Raw genomic sequence first — 16,680 nt, 5'->3', positions numbered from 1 at the left:
CCGATCCTCCCGTGTGCCACGCCCCCTCATCTAGCCCTTGTGGAATCCCCGTGTTTACCAGCTGTTTCTTGTTGCTGTTTATTAGTTCTGTGTATTCAGTCCGCATTCGAGTATGTTTCTCTAGTCCTGTCATTAATGTTGTGACGTGTTCCTGCAAGTGTGTTCGCCGAGTGAACCCCTTGTTTCCTGACTTCCCGACTCCTGCGCCTGAGCGATTGTGCACGACAGAATGACAGGACTCCAACAGAAAACGCCTCCCCTCACAGAAGTCGAATACCTCGAAATGAGGTATTCCTGCCTCGATGCATTGTGCTAACTGTAAAGTTATTGGAGGAGATGATAATGCTATGGGCTTGTTTTTCAGGGATTTGACTGAAAAAAAAATACAATATTTAGAATTTTGTGGGCAGCGGTAGCCTAATGGTTAGGGATGCACACTTGTAATTGAAAGATTGCTGGTTTGAATCCTTGAGCCAGGGAGTTGACCCCCACGTCAGCAAGGTACCACCCCCCCGAGCACTGCTCCTGGATACTGAATTAGCTGCCCCCTGCTATGTCATGATGTCACATATGGGTTAAATGCAGAGGATACATTTAGTCGTTGTGTAACAAGAAACATAAATTGGTCATAAAGGATAAAGAGGGTGGTTATGTTAAACATAGGCAATAATAATTAATAAACACAAAAAAGGCCAATGAAATTAGCAGTTAAGTGACAGGTGGTAATGTAGAGGGTCAAACAAACGAATACGCCAATATTTATTTAAAACTAATGAATTTAATGAAAATTTTATGAAGAACAGACTGCCCTTGATGTAGCTGGTCGGGAAACTTTATACGCGCAGGTGTCACGAGCCCCAATTGCGGGTTCGAACATCTCCTTAGGGACATGTCACCGACGCGATCATGCATTTCCCTCCACACTTGCTGCATGTCACAGAGGGCTGGTGCAAACCCGCGTGACCTACTTGTCCCCACCCATCCCTCGGGGTGCCAGTGTCAGGAGCCACCCTCCCTCTCTCTCAACTCTCTGGGTTGTCTCACGTGACAGCTCGCGCTGCCTCACAAGCCGCTGCAGCCGCACGAGCCGTGCTAGGGGGGCTTTGCTGGGCGCCGTCGTCGCTCGTATATTCGCCTCTTTTGCAGTGGAAGATGGAGCTCTCCGCGGTCGGGGACCGAGTGTTCGCGGCGGAGTCCATCATCAAACGTCGCGTCCGGAAGGTGAGCCGTCCGGAGGATAGTCTGCTTACAGCCGAGACTGGCGGAACGGTTTTCACGCATCTGCGTTAGCGTTAGCCGGCCGGCTAGCAGTCTGGCTGGCCCATGGCCTAGCTCGGTGCCTTTTAACTGGGCTCACTGTCGTTTCTCCGGTGGTGACGATACGATACGATGGAGGTCCGAACAAGTTGCCCCGTTCTGGTGGACAGACAGAACACGGGCAGCAAAGCGCCTCTTTATTCAAGCCGTCTAGCCGGTTTATTTTCACTAATAAATCTTAACAAAAGAGGGTCTGAATGTTGCCTGACAAGGGGTAAGTGTTACAGCCCCTTGGTTATCGGCTAACCAGCAGCCCGTTGAGTCCGGCGACACCCCGCCTCTGCACACGACTTTACGCCAGGAAAAGAGCCTCTCTGCTCGGCCAAACGTGCACAGCTCCGCGACTCATTCACGGGTGTCTGGCGGTCGCTGTTTAAGTCGTCAGTCCCTTTCTTTATAAACACATTTAATCGCTGCGATCGTGAGGGTTTAAACAAATAAGCTATATTCCTGGAATATATGTTGTATATGTTTTAATTGTATTTATTTTGCAGGGTCGTATTGAGTATCTGGTTAAATGGAAAGGATGGGCGATCAAGTAAGTGCGATGTCTATTGTCTCACGCCCACCTTCTGTTTTTGTCTCCGATCTTTTACGTGTTTTTTTATACATGGCTTTTGATAATGTGACAGTATGACTGGTTTCTCTGTAATTTGCAGTAATATACTCGGATCACATCTGTCTTTGATAATATCAGCCTCATATAAGTATTTCATGTTGTTCGGGGGAATTTGGAGTTGAATGTGACTTGGTTTTTTTCTCAAATGTATTTTTGTAGATATAGTACATGGGAGCCAGAAGAGAATATTTTGGACGGACGCCTTATTTCGGCTTTTGAACAGAAGTAAGTAGAGGGGAAAAATCATTTCAACAACGTACTGCATTTCCAAGTGGTATTTCACTGATAAAATTCGTGTTCAAAGCAGTTTTTACATACCTGAGTAAACCTTGCACGTATGAGGGATCTTAAGGTTTATGTCTAGATGTAGTGCTGCATGACATAATTTTATAAGCATTTTGTTTGTGAATTTAATTGCATGGGCCATTTATAAAACTGAAACTGGTGGTATTAAGCCCTGTTTATGCCCAGTAACACCATATGTACATACTTATATTTAGGTCACTCTCCACTCCACATGTTTTAAGTCTCTGGCAGATATATAACTGTTTATATAAAGGTGTTCTTCATGTTAAATAGTTGTGCTTTTCTGTCATTCCTTCCTAGCTTCCTAGTTTAAGGTTTAGCATTAATGGTTGTTTCCTTAAGCCTAATTAGAGCTGCCTCTGGTGGGTAAGTGCTGGATTATGGGGAAGGCAACAGTAGCAGGGCAATGTACAGAGGTGTATGTGTCTGTCTACAGCTAAAGGTCTTCACGTCTGTAAGTGTCAGATTAGCTGAGCAGGGATTTTCCACGGGGCCGGTACTGTCCTGGGGACAGTGCATTGACTCAGCTCAGTCTCTTGAGTTTAACAGACCGTGCTGAAACTGCACCGCAGTGCCATTTTCTCTAAGCAGTGCGTCTGTGGGTGGTAAAAGCTTTCACAGGGACTATGAAGGCTGACAAACATCGTGCTCACTGGCATCCCGGAACAGTCCAATCATGCACAACTGGTGATGGCTAGATGTCTGCAAAGTAATTACAAAAATTAGAATTAACAAAGTTTTTCAAAATGTGTTTGGGTGGATGAGATCTGATTGATCTTTTGATGTGTTTTTTTTTTTTGTCTAAGATGAGGATATTAACTTCTGGTTGTCTTGCGGCTTTTCGGGATGAACAAATCATTTTTCTTTATGAATCAGCGGATGCTGTGCGCTCAAAGATAAAAAGGTCATGTGCTGTCAGAACCAAAGTGTATTTTTCAGCTTTGCACGGCATGTCTGATTACTGCAGGAATGATAAATGTGTGCTTTCTCCATCACGGCTATATGTGCATAACTCTTAATTCAATTTACATTTTCTTATCTATTCCAGAGAGAGAGAGAGGGAACTTTACGGGCCAAAGAAAAGGGGACCCAAACCCAAAACCTTCCTTCTCAAGGTATGGTTCTGAAAAACTTCTAGTTTTGTTCTTCATTAAGCAGGGTTCCACAGTTCTGATGCTGAAGGGCCACATATAACACAGTTTGCAGACTTTCCTGCTCAGACACACCTACTTACCCTGGTAGCTAACTGATTAAGATGTGTTTGAGCGGGGGAATCTGCACACTGTGTTGAATTCTGGCCCTCCAGGACTGGAATTTGGGAACCCTGCCATAAAGATTTAAGATTCCTTATTAGTTCCTTTTACATCAGCACATAATAAATATTACTTGTAGCATGTAACAGAATTAGACAGCACAAATCAAAGGCACTCAAAATGTCAAACAAGTGTGCATTTAATAACTAAGATGTTTGTCTTGTATTCTTGGGGAAAGTCACAGCTTCTCTTTGGGTCAACACCAAATCTTCAAGAGAAGCAGTTATTTTTCTTTACTTCTGGTTTAGGTGTTGTGTGGTTCTGTGGATTAGGATGGCGTGCCTGTGATCAGAAGGTTACTGGTTCAAATACCAGGGTTGACAGAGTGATTTCACTGTTGGCTCCTTGAGGAAGGCCCTTAACCACCAGTTGTTTCAGGGACACTTGTCTAATTCCCACTTGCACATCACTCTTTGTAAAAGTGTCTGTTAAATAAATAAATGTCAATCTTCTTGGAGGTCCTCACACATTTCCCTGTAGCTGGACACCATTTTAATGTCTTGCCATAAAATAGGCAGATGCTATGAGTCATGCTCTATAATATGATGCCTGTATCTATCCTCACGATCTTAGCTAGAAGTCAAGCTCGCCAGATCTGACCTTAGTTGTAATCTTTGAATCTGTGATCTCCTGTCTGCCATACTTGATTTGCTCTGTACTTGTGGACGACTCCTCCTACCCATTTCCGTGTGTGTGTGTGTGTGTGTGTGTGTGTGTGTGTGTGTGCGTGTGTGTGTGTGTGTCCACCTCTGTTCTAATTCTCAGTACCATTGTTGTCTTCTGATTTCATGTTTCTGTTTCCTCCCCCATACCTGTAACCCCCATGTTTTTTTTCCATATCTCAGGCAAGAGCCCAAGCAGCTGACACTTCAACACAAGTCTCTGACATCCAGCAGTACCACTCACCAGCCTCTTCCACCTCCAGGCCTACTTCATCTTCTGCCTCCCCCGCATCCTCCTTGCACTCCCCTTACCCTCCTTCGTCCTCGTCCTCGTCCTCCTCCTCGGCCCCCACCGCCAAACTCCAGTCAGGTGCTGCCCACCACAAACTGAAGAAAGATATTCGTCGCTGCCATCGCATGTCTCGGCGTCCCCTGCCTCGCCCCGACCCTCTGGCCCCGCCTCCAGGCTCCTCCTCCTCCAGCTTGGCCTTTCCCTCCCGCCCGCCTGTCTCCCCGTTCTCGGAGACCGTTCGTATCCTGAACCGCAAGGTAAAGCCCCGTGAAGCCAAACGAGGCAGGATCATCCTAAACCTGAAGGTGATTGACAAGGCAGGTGGTGGCAGGAGAGCACCTTCGATGGCCCACCAACAAGGGATGCACCACTCCCAACCAGGACGGCCCAAAATTCCCTCCCGGAACCGCATTATAGGGAAGAGCAAGAGGTTTACCGAAGTGCCTTATAGAGGTCTGCAGCCCCCACTGAAAATGACAGGGTTCCCCATGTACACAAAGCCTTTTGGTGTCCAGCAACCCATTAGTCAGTCTCAAAGCAGTACTGGTAGTAGTGAAAATACAGGAGGGAAAGGTCCTGGGGAAGGTGCTCCTCCCATTCCTGGCTCTGCTCTGTTAAATCCAGATGATGTAATGCCAGAGCCTCAGACTTTGCCGCGCTATCAGCCCTCTCCCTCACCATCGACCTCCAGTGGCTCTGACAGTGGTACCACCTCCCCGCCTCACATTCAGCCGACCCCTCTACAAGCCCCCGAACCCGCCTCTGCCGCTTCGCCATCCCCACCCAGCCTCAGCCCCGAGCCCCTGGAGTCAAAGCAAGACGCGCCCCGCAACCCTCCATCTTTTCTCCCATCTCCTTCGTCCATCTTTCTCTCCTCGTTGTCCTCCTCATCCTCTACCTCGACTTCAGAGGATGAAGAGGTCCTGGATCTGTCTGTGCCCCATGAAGACAAGAGGAACGCCCGACGTCGTCATCACCTGCGTCGACTTCAAGGCAAGTCAGCCTCTGCCATTTCCATCCCTCTGACCCCCAAGAGCTTGGGCATTGGGCCACCGCTTCTCTCCCCCGAGCAGACAAGGACACTGTCGGAAGGCAACCCTGACTGGCACCCTGAAATGGCCCCTCGCGCCAACGTGGTTGTGACGGACGTAACCACAAACCTGCTCACTGTCACCATCAAGGAGTTCTGCCATCCGCCTGAATTTGAGAAGCCTGAGCCACCATCCCCCTCATCATCCTCTGTCAGCGTTCAAGTAGTGACCCCTTCACCAGCAGCCTCTGCGACCTGCCAGTCTAAACTATAAACCTGAACACACCTGCCTACACTCACCCAAATAACTTGCGGATTATCGAGCATAAGAAATATTGTATTTAAATTTAATTTCTGATTTATTTATCATAAAACAATGACCTAACAAATAGGACATTCGTATGTGATTCTGCATTCCCTCCAGCCATAAACGAGGCAGTTTACTTTTTTATCACTCTGTGCCACAGTGCTCATGTGTGCCAGACGTATGTGACGTGATTCTGTTACGAGCTGTACCTGGGTGACTGCACGCAGCAAGCGTGCGTCCTGCATGATGCGATGGGCATGCATGCACGCGTGCTGACATATTTGAGTATATTTATGCACAAGCAGCAGTGAAGTTGTGAATGGTTTCATTGATCGTTGCAGTGTGTGTTGGTATCGGCCTCCCACCCTCCCGCGTACTTCCTTTATATCCCAGGGCCTGTCAGCTCAGTCTGTCTATGAGCATTCAACTTAGACGCCTTATACTGGGAGTTCCAGTGTATTCCCCTCCCTTTCAGCTGTAACGGTCTGAATTAGTTAAACATAGTTTAGAGAAGCTTTTTATACAGGCTGATTGCATAGTATGATTATAATTTTTTTGTTGTTGCATTTCAGCAGAGGTAGCATGGGGGTTATTCATCGTGTTTTCTCTCCTTTTAGTAGCCTGTAAGGTGAAAGGTCTTATAGATCTCAAAATATTCATAGTCAGTAAATGAGGGACTCTAAAGCAGTTCTACAATGAGTGTGACATAGGCCAGCACACACTAGTTAGCCATGCAGTTTGAACGACCATTTTTCCCACTTTGCCCATCCCAGGAGCAACAACAGGCCTACACATACCAATCCTTTTAGTGATGAGCTCTTGCAAGCTGGCTGACTACGCTAAGCAGAATGCTAATGTACACAAGGCAGTTGGCTATGCTAAGCTAAATGCTAATAATTTCAAGCATGCTAATGTGAAAGCTAACACTCGCAAGCTGGCCAGTCATGCTTAACAGAATGCTAATGCTCGCGACCTTACTGGCCATTCTAAAATGAGTGCTAATGTTCACAAGCTGGCCAGCGGTCCTAAATTGATAATGCTTATCACCCGGCTGGCCATGCTGAGCTGAAAGCTTTGCTCATGACCTGGCCAGTCTTGCTAATCTTCACAAGTTGGCCGCTGTTTATATCTGACGTCCCACTGTCACTATGGTAGTTATGCAGTAGGAATCAAGCAGTAAAACATGCTTGCGGGCAAAAGAAAATTCTACTTTAGCCGGATTCTAAGGCCAAATGTGCACTTAAACAATTTTAAGCAAATTTTCTGCCTTTTTCCAAAACTCAGGACTTGCATACAGTGAAGTTTAACCTTCAGAAGATGAGAGCTGCATGGCAATAACAGCAAAATTTCTTTACTGGGACCTGTGCAGTCTCTGAAATGCCCTGAAATATGTGTTTACCCAACATGGTGTTTTTCTCACTTTGTCGTTACTATGTCTGTCTTTTTATGGGGAAGCGAGCCTTTCAGACGATCCCCCTTTTTGTGTGCCTTTAAGTGAAGAATTCCTTCACTGAAGAAAAAAGGATTTGAACCTTCTGTACAGGAGAAATGTACTTGACCTTGAGAATGAAGTATTCATGTGGAGATGTCGGGCTGATGTGAAGCTTAGCTCTCGTATTTTTGTCCTCCTGGGGCGTCCCTGTTCAGTTCTGAACCGTGGAGATGTACTCAGTCCCAGGTGCAAAAGATTTTAATAATTTTATATATTTTTAAATAATTTTTACTTATTTACTTATCTATCATACAATCATAAACCTACCAGAACCTTTGACACCGGGTTTTACAGTTCCGACTGTGAAATGATCCTATATTTGCCATTTGTACAAGTACAGACACATAGGAATTCTGTCATTTCCGCGTGTCCCATCTTGCTCTTTGATACTTACACATGAATACAGCTCTGGAAAAGAAGTAAGAGACCAAAGCAAAATTTTCAGTTTCACTTATTTCTCAATTTATGGGTATGCACCTGTGTAAAATGTAATTATTTTTGCAAACTCCAGCCTGGATTTTCCCTACTTCTTGTTGATAAAGGGTTTCTTCTTTGCTTTATGGGTCTTCAGTCCTGCTTCTAGGAGCCTGTTATGAATTGTCATAACAGTGCACTTCACACCACTTAATGTTTCCCATTCTTTTTGAAGATCACATGAAGTCATCCTCCAATTTATCAGGCACTGCCGGATAAGCTGACGATCATCTCTGGCATTAGAAAGTTGCTTCTGCCCTCTACCTGGCTGGTTCTTGGTCATTGCCAGTGTCTCCTGCTTCACCATGTTCTTCTGTACTGCTGTCTTAGAAACTTTAAGCCTGGAAGCAGCTTGCTGTGCAGTGTAGCCTTCTGCCAGCAGAACCAGGATTTAAAAATGCAGATTTTTAAAAAATGGAGTTGTCTCTTCATTTTTTTCCAGAGCTGTATTTGAGATGGAAGTACTGGTTCAGCCATTTTATCTGGTATCCCTGAAGCTTTTTTTCAAGGTTAAGGGCTTTTCTCAAGGATTCAGCAGTGATGCAGTACCCTGCCGAACACTGGATTTGAATTAGTGACCTCCTGATCCCAATCACAGAGGCCTAACCAGCTGATCCACACGCCAGTTGTGTCTGGGTAACGCTTGCTGCAATTCAGAAAGTCTTTCACAACCTTAAGTTTGCTTTTGACATTTCATGTTCTGTAAGCCAAGTATGGAAATGTTTGTCCAGTTTGATACCCACATTGTTTCCATTGCAGTGAATGTTTTCACGTTTAATATTGTGCCAGAAGGTGAACTTGTCTATTATCATGCACCTTGGAAACATCAACTAAGATCCAGCACTCTCATAATCTCTCTGAAAGCCACATTTCCTGGCTTTCCCATTTTGAATCATCTTTCTAGCAGGTACACGCAAAAAAAACAAGACTTCAGCTGATAGGAGGCAGGGCTGGAGGTGGCTGTTAGGAACAGCCCACAGTGAGATGGAGGATTGAAACGTTTGAGCCTTTCTTTAGTATTTGTGTCTGTATCTGTGCTTTTGTGCCCATCAGTGTGTACTTTTCATACAGCTTTTTATAGGTTAAATAATGTGAAATGCACTGATGTTACTCCTCCTGAGCTAATGGACCATCAGGTGTGCACCTGTTATTGTCCTGAACACGTTCAGCTGTAACACTGAAGTAAACTCCACCCTGAGCAGGGTGGGAAGGTGTCTTCCCTCTTTAAATAGCTCTTTATTTGCGAAAATGTAGGAGGAAGTCTGATAAGCAAGGTGTCTCTTCGAGTCCTGCTTATTGTTTATATGGTTTTAATAAGTCTGCCTAATGATAAATCAGATTTGGGGATATTTAAAATTTGCTGCACCTTTATCATTTATCTGAGTTTTTGCCATAGGTTATGAGTAAAGTTATTTTATTTTATTAAGAACCTCTAGATCTTTGAATGTGTACTGATTGTTAAGTAAGGACATTGATCAAGTTCAAGACTGTCTCAGTTTGTCAACGTGACAAGCTCTTACTGTAAATCACATAGGAAATCCGATGGCAAACAGCCGGTCATAGTGGTTGACCAAGATTGCCTTTTGTGTTGGCATCAATAATAACAGAAAGCCACTAGAGCAAGTTTGGTAAAAGAGTGAACTGTTTCTAAGAAAAGCTGCTTTATTGCAGATTTGAGCCAACACGTTAGAGTCTATGACATCACTCTTGATTAATAAAGACAGCCCCCATGCTGGTGCTGTAATCCTGACTAGCAGGTGCTCAGGATGAGGCTTAATTTATGGTGGAAATTATGGAGAAACTCCCTTCCTCTGTCTACTCTGCTTCCAGTATCTGCCGCACAAGCGAGTCAGCACTTTTTTAGCGTGTCCATGTACAGGTTTTGTTACGTCGCTAAAATCCCGGTCTTACTCATATGAAATGATGCTCTGTTTTTAACAGGTGCTAAAGACATTAATAAAATAACTTTTAAAAAATTAAGAAATAAGCTTAGATACTATATGAAGTTTTGTGTTGCCTTTTTGATACCAACCATTTCCAGAAAATTAAACACGATTATTAAGAATCATGCATTGGATCTTACAGAACCTGGATGGAATTTTTATATTTCTGATCAATTGTTGAGATTTTCTTTGTATCGGCTTGCTTTCTGGGGTTGGTTATAAAATGGGTGATTCATAAAGTTAGTCGGGCACCTCGTGCTTTGTGATGTTTTGAGAGAAGCGCCAGGCGTGACCCCCAAAAAGCTGCACCCATGTGGGGCTGTGTGCTCCCCCTTGGTATCACTGTTCAATCCCGCTGCGTTTTCACAGAGTTGTCCGGCTTGTTGAAGAGCTGTTGTGTGTACGGTCAATTTTTTTGGCAATTTACAGCTGAAATCGTAACACCCTCTTGCTGTGTTGGCTGGCCATGATTATCACACAGGGGGTGTCTACCGTGGTGTCACAAAACAAAACGAGGCGCCACCTAAAGGCACAGGAGTGCAAGTGCCTTTAATATTCTTATTTACACCCCGTCTACTGGGACTGTTAAGCGAATTACTTTCAAAATTGTGATTTTTTTTCATGCATGAGCTCAGTGGTTTCGGTTACTGTGCTGCAGCTGGATTGAACAGTAAGTACCAAAGTTTTCCTTGCCTTCCCTCATATTGCTCTTTGTATGATGCCGTGTGGTTGAGCAACAGAGACCATCTGCATGGGCCTTTGTAGCGCCCAACTGGTCTCTGAGGCACGTTGTACTGTGAAATGCTGTTCATAATGTTGGTGTTAATGCCGGCTAATGTATTTAGAAGCATGTTTAGCTGTACAGCTCATTTGTCATGTTTGTGTTTCCTGTATTACATTTTTAATTAAAAAAAAGGAATTGTAAAGACTTTTTAGATTGGTATACCGTTTTGTCTGGATTTTGGTGAAATTCACTATTGCGGTTTTTTTGCATTTTCGTGTATTTTCGTGTATATGAAATGTAATTTAATTTTGTATGGTATTAAAAGAATTTAGGGTTTCAAGTAACATTCGAGCTACCCCTATACACCTTCTGTACAGGTGTACGGTTGCAAAAAAAAAAAACAAAAAAAAAAACGACGAGAGCAGTATCTCCGTGATTAAGCACCAGGTGGCGGTAGTAACACGCCTGAAATATTCAGAGCCCTTCAAAAGCATTAAAATCATTTTTAAAATAATGCTGCTTATTTTGCATTTTCATCTATTTCTGAAAAAAACTAAACATGAATTAAAATTTTACAAATTGAATTTTACTTAAATATCTATACCTTTGTGCTACTTTTAACTTCGCAGTCAATATAGCAGTCAAATATGTATCGATCCGGGACGTTTGGTGGCTGTTAACAGCTAATCGGTGTATTACTCATGTATTTTACTTCAGTCTCCACTCACGGTAGGATGTTTTTTTTGTGCTTTTTCCGTTGTTTTTCAGTGCGTTCCCATTTGGATTCTTAGGACTGTTCTGTCTGCTGTTATGTCTTTATTTTTGCATAGAAATGCAGTGTTGTGTCCACTAAGCTCCGAGTGAATGAATATGGCTCCTAATCCCAGCGATTACTCCACTAGCCGAAGAGAATTTTACCCACCATCCTTTTTTGTCCCCCCCCCCCTGCACAAACACTCCTGGCAGCACCTCCCTCCTCCTATCCAGGGGGAGTGGAAGGTGGCATTTCGCCCGAGATCTGAGCACACAGACGTGTTGTTAATATTAATGTAGGGAGAGGTCATCAGAAGAGATCGCAAAGCATTTATCCACACTAGCAGTAATTTGTGCTCTGGGAGTGAGGATGTAGTCCGACGTGCGGAACGGGATCTCACTTTTTCCTGTGATGATTTATCTATGATGCGGGTGTCAGTCATACTGTTCCCTCTCCCTTCTGTTTTTCTCTCTCACACACACACACACTCACTCTTTCTTCCTCGTAGTCCCGATTGCCACGAAGAGCTTAGCAGCTCAGGAAAACAGAAGGTGCCCAGCAAGACACCCAGTAGGAGACTCGAGGCACCGCATTTGTTCAGCAATAACCGAGCGTCGCAAATCTGCGGTGATACTCACGAGAAGCGATCGGATTTCGTTTTTCTGTTTTTGTATTTACTAAAGGGGAAAAGAGACGCAGGTCAGCATCATTCCCTGGTCCAGCCGACAGAGCTTGGAAATAGATCTGTACTGATTTGAGGTATGATCGAAGGCTTAAGCAGCGGGACTGGTGAGCGCTTTTTTCTTAAATAAACTCTCTCCCAAGTCGCCCGTTTCCTCCTTTTGACCGACCGCGGATTCCGCCACCCTGAAGTTCCTCGTTGTCATTCTGGCCGCGGGGATGCTGGCCTTCCTCGGCGCGGTCATCTGCATTATTGCCGCGGTCCATCCCGGATTTATTTCCGCCGTCCCCCAGGCGTTTTCGGACAACGAGTCGCTGTCCCATGACTCGGTTCTGGAGACCCTTCCGGAGGGATCCGTGGTCCAGGCTGGACCGCTGGGTGCTCTCCACGGTGCTGAAACGACAGATGGGATAGGGGCTTCCGTTAGTAATTCGGACAGAGCTGGTTCAGGAGGAAGACAGCAGGTTACTTTCAGCCGCCTCATATGCACCCCCGTCCCTGCCGGCGAATGCAACCCAAAGACCTTCCTAAAGCAGAGTGCCAGTCCGCCGCTGCACTCAGACGAAGACTGGAGTTATCTGAGCACCACGGCCAAGCAGCTCCAGGAGACCATCCTGCAGCAGAAGGACCAGATACTTTCAGATCAGCAGACCATACAGGAGCTTACGGGGAAGCTGTCCGAGTGCGAGATCGGACTGGGCGAGCGCAGCTATCCGGGACGGAGCGCAGGGCTTTGGGGGAACAGACGGCGACTCTTGGCCGGGAACGGCCATATGTCACCCGTCGTGCCGGAGCAGCAGAGCACCCTCGTCTTGGAGGAGATGGAGCAGGCCATAATTCAGATGAAGGATCGCATTGAGAAACTGGAGGTAAGGATCGAGGATATTTACCGTGTGTAAGATATCTTTAGTGCACGTGTGTGGACTTAAAGTTATACTCCTTACTCTGAAAAGAAAGGCATCTGAGTGTGAGACATTACAACGGTCCTGTTGATCATTTAGTAATGATAACATTTATAATACTATCAGTGCATCAATTTCCCAACTGCTTATACTTGTCAGGGTCGCGGGTTCATAGTGCTATTAATGTTGGATCTCAGGCTCAATGAAAAGATTACTGTTCGCTAAATCTGTTACCACAAATCACGCATTCCGTTTTTATTATTTTTACATGGATTAAATTACGTTATAAACGTACCGGATGTTTGCACTTTAGTTTGCGAGGGATACAAAGCGTATCAGTCCGCTGTATCATGAGCTAAAAGACATGTAAGCTCTTGTCCCAGGCAGCGTTGTTCTAGGCAGCCCTCTTCTTTTGAAGTTGTTTCTGCCACCCTTGTTAGTAATAAACCCTCTATATGTGTTAGGTAGATGTGTAACATTTACAGCATGTTTGTGTTTCTGCATATAAGCGTTAGTGTGTCTCCTGTGAACCAAAGAAAAAATAGACAGGAATAGTAAATGAAACAATGTCCCCCTCTCTCTCTTCTTAACCTTCTCCCTGTCTTTTTCCTCTGCTTCTTTCTATCTCTCTCCCTCTTTCTGCCTTTCATTCTCTGTTTTTATTTCTATTTCTTTCCATCTACCACTCCCTCTCTTTCCTCCTCTCTCCTTCTCCCTGTCTCCCCTCTCCCACTCCTCCTCTCCTTCAGTCTATCTCCCTCCCTTTCCCTCTCTCTCTGACTTCCTCTCCTCTTTCTCTCTCCCTCTTCTTCACCCTCTCTCCCTCTCATCTCTTTCTCCCTCTCTTATTGTCCTTCTCTCTCCAATCTCCCTCTCTCTTTCCCTCTCTCTCTAACTTCATCTCCTCCCTTTCTCTCTCCCTCTTCTTCTTCACCGTCTCATCTCTCTCTCTCTCTTATTCTCCTTCTCTCTCCAATCTCCCTCTCTCTTTCCCTCTCTCTCTGACTTCATCTCCTCCCTTTCTCTCTCCCTCTTCTTCTTTCACTCTCTCTCCCTCGCTGCCTCTTCATCTCTCTCCCACTTCCCCTCCTTCTCTCTATCCTTCCAGTTCTCTGTTAGTAATATTTTTTCTTAATTTTCTAAAATTTCCACAAACCTTATTTAAAATCCTCTGTTAGCTTTGCTTGCATTGAATTTGTCCTTGAGCAATAAATCCAGGCAGCTGTCAGTTTTTTGTAATTACTATTGTTATAAAGATCAAAACATGACAAATTGCCTCCATATATGTGAGCAATGTGTCAATGATGTTGGTTTAAGCTGCTGTTAATCATACAAGTATTAATATAATCAACAGGAAGGGGGGGCCGATAACACCGAACGAAAATAGTAGCTGTATTATGTCCCTTTAAATGGCAGATTGATACACCGCCTACATCCCAGAACCACACGGGGGCACCACAGAAAGGTCAGGGGGGGCTCCCAGGAAACCGGGGCACCTGGATCAAGGCACCATCTCGACGACCGCAGGACAAGCTGGGGGGCAAGCTTGAGGCCAAGGTGCAGCAGCTGGAAGGGGAAAGGGTGATGCTGAATGGTGATGCGAGGGGTCGCCAGCAGGAGGCGCCAGAGGATGCTGACTCTCTATGGCGCAGCATCGATCGCCTGGAGCAAAGTAAGGCCACACTCTTTAAAGGAGGAGCTAACAGAGATATGTTTGCAGGGGGTGATTTACCTATATTAATATCAGTCAGGTTGCGTTATACAATTATATTTACTTTTTATATGCAGTTATGGACTTAATTTTAAATGTCTGATGTAGTGGGATTCATTTACTTTGAGGTTAGACACAGCATGTACATTTCTGCACAGGGCCTTGATTGTTCATCATCCCTTGTTGGTTGTCAGGTCTGCGATTAAACAAGCTTTTTTTTTTTTAAATGAACCTTTTTGGCTTCAGTAAGGAACCCCAATTTGTTTGGAGGGGTGGAGATCAAACTCGCCACTCAACTTTGATTAGGCTCCCAAGTGCTCAGGGTTCACGCTGTGGGGGGCCAGGGGCTTCACATGCTGGCTGGGAGCTCCAGCCACTGTACCAAGCCTGAACAACTGACCTGAACCAAACCACCAAAAAGAAAATTGCTTCCAGGCGTGAAATTCGATAAGCTGGGGCCGTCACTCCGGATAAAGGTTCACGATTCATTTTTGGGCTTAGCGGAGGATGCTCTCTGCCCACGTCATGCTATAAGGCTCCTTAGGGCATGGCTCAGTGCTCCTTTACCTGCCTCGAGCCACGTGCTTCTTTTCTGTCTTCTGTACTCCATCTCAGGTCTCTCCGGGTATAACTTCCCAGAGAGCTACAAGCTGCTGTTCCCGGTGCGGACGGACTACATGTATGGTGTGGTGCGACACCCCATCCCGGAGATGTACGCCATGACTGCCTGCCTGTGGCTCCGCCCCAAGGGCTCAGGCCTGGGGACACCCTTCTCCTACTCCATCCCAGAGCAGCCCAACGAGCTGGTGCTGCTGCAGGGCGTGCACAACCCCGTGGAGATCCTCATTAACGACAAGGTGGAGACCCACACTCTGGTTTGCTGCTCCGTGATGCACATTTGCGGGTGGATATTTGGCACTCGCATGCACGACATGACAGATTGCGTGGTGATGTTCCTGGAAATTTCTTTTATTACATCAACGTCTCACTACTGTCGCATGCTGTTTTATCCTCCTGCCTGCAGGTGGCACAGCTGCCTCTAGTCCCGCAGCCAGGCAAGTGGCAGCACCTGTGTGTAACTTGGAGCTTGAGGGATGGAGTGTGGCAGGCCTACCAAGGGGGTACACTGAAGGGGGAAGGAGAGGGTCTGGCTGCCTGGCACCCTATCCGGCCTGGGGGTATGCTTATCTTGGGGCAGGAGCAGGTAAGGAGGAATAGGTGCTGATTTTGGCTATTAGACACTATTTTCCTTTTCATCTTCTCACCTTCTCCTGCCAGTTCCCATCTAACCCACCAATCTTTCCCATTTCTTCCCTCTTGGTTCTGCTCCTCTTGCACCACCCCCCCTTTTACCAATCAGGATGCAATAGGCGGTCGCTTTGATGCCTCCCAAGCCATGGTGGGGGAGCTCTTTCAATTTAACCTCTGGGACCGGGTGCTGTCATCCTCGGAGGTGGCGGACCTGGCGACCTGCAGCTCAGCCCTACTGGGCAACGTGGTGCCGTGGACCAACCGCGGCATCGATGTGTTTGGGGGGGCCACCAAGGAGCCAGCGGAGCCGTGCACGGAGCAAATCGGGGCCCAGTAGGGACGATTTGTGAATGACCTATGAACGTGAGGAGCCGATGCTGGCCAAGCAGCCGCAGATTTTCTGTTCCAGCACGTTTTTACTCATAGAAAGTGCTCGAGAGAAAAAAGTAACCGCAAGGCATTTGGGGAAATCCTGGAAATAAATCACCAAATTTGGGCGCGTTTAACCGTTTCTGACTTTTTACTGTCTTGAGAGCAGGAGGTTTGTCAGCCATCCCGTATCGTGTGGGAGTTGGGGTCAGTGCCCCTATTCCCACGTGCTCCATCCTGCAGGTGTGACCCTTCCCCAAGAGGAGCTGACATGGTGACACTCCCCAGCCACAGGGTGCACATACACACTGACATGGGATACTGTGTAAGGAGACAGAGTGCTCTGCTCTTTTGTAAATAATCCACAATATATTTGGCGCTGAGCTTTATTTACTGTATGTGCACACATTCTTACATTTATGTCTTATAACTTGTACTTTTTAACCCTTACTCTGCACTTCGTCTTAGGTTCCTGCCTGTGTTTTACTTTGCACCTTGACAGATAGATATATGAATGGGAATTTGGGAATTT

General features: G+C 45.8%; 1 protein-coding gene across 1 annotated transcript; it reads left to right on the top strand.

The window, feature by feature from the left end:
* The first annotated feature begins 1,020 nt into the window (after positions 1-1,020).
* On the top strand, positions 1,021-16,252 carry cbx6b (chromobox homolog 6b). The gene is made up of 10 exons (XM_048992291.1): positions 1,021-1,221; positions 1,812-1,855; positions 2,096-2,161; positions 3,291-3,357; positions 4,401-5,810; positions 12,080-12,784; positions 14,234-14,489; positions 15,144-15,385; positions 15,553-15,732; positions 15,889-16,252. Exons 1-10 carry the CDS (start codon positions 1,153-1,155, stop codon positions 16,114-16,116), a joined length of 3,267 nt encoding a protein of 1,088 aa, XP_048848248.1. The 5' UTR covers positions 1,021-1,152; the 3' UTR covers positions 16,117-16,252.
* The last annotated feature ends 428 nt before the right edge of the window (positions 16,253-16,680 follow it).

The sequence above is a fragment of the Brienomyrus brachyistius genome, chromosome 22, assembly GCF_023856365.1.
Source record: "Brienomyrus brachyistius isolate T26 chromosome 22, BBRACH_0.4, whole genome shotgun sequence".
NCBI classification, from domain to species: domain Eukaryota; kingdom Metazoa; phylum Chordata; class Actinopteri; order Osteoglossiformes; family Mormyridae; genus Brienomyrus; species Brienomyrus brachyistius.
The sequence above is the reverse complement of the archived record's forward strand: the minus strand, read 5'-3'. Positions and strand labels throughout refer to the sequence as shown.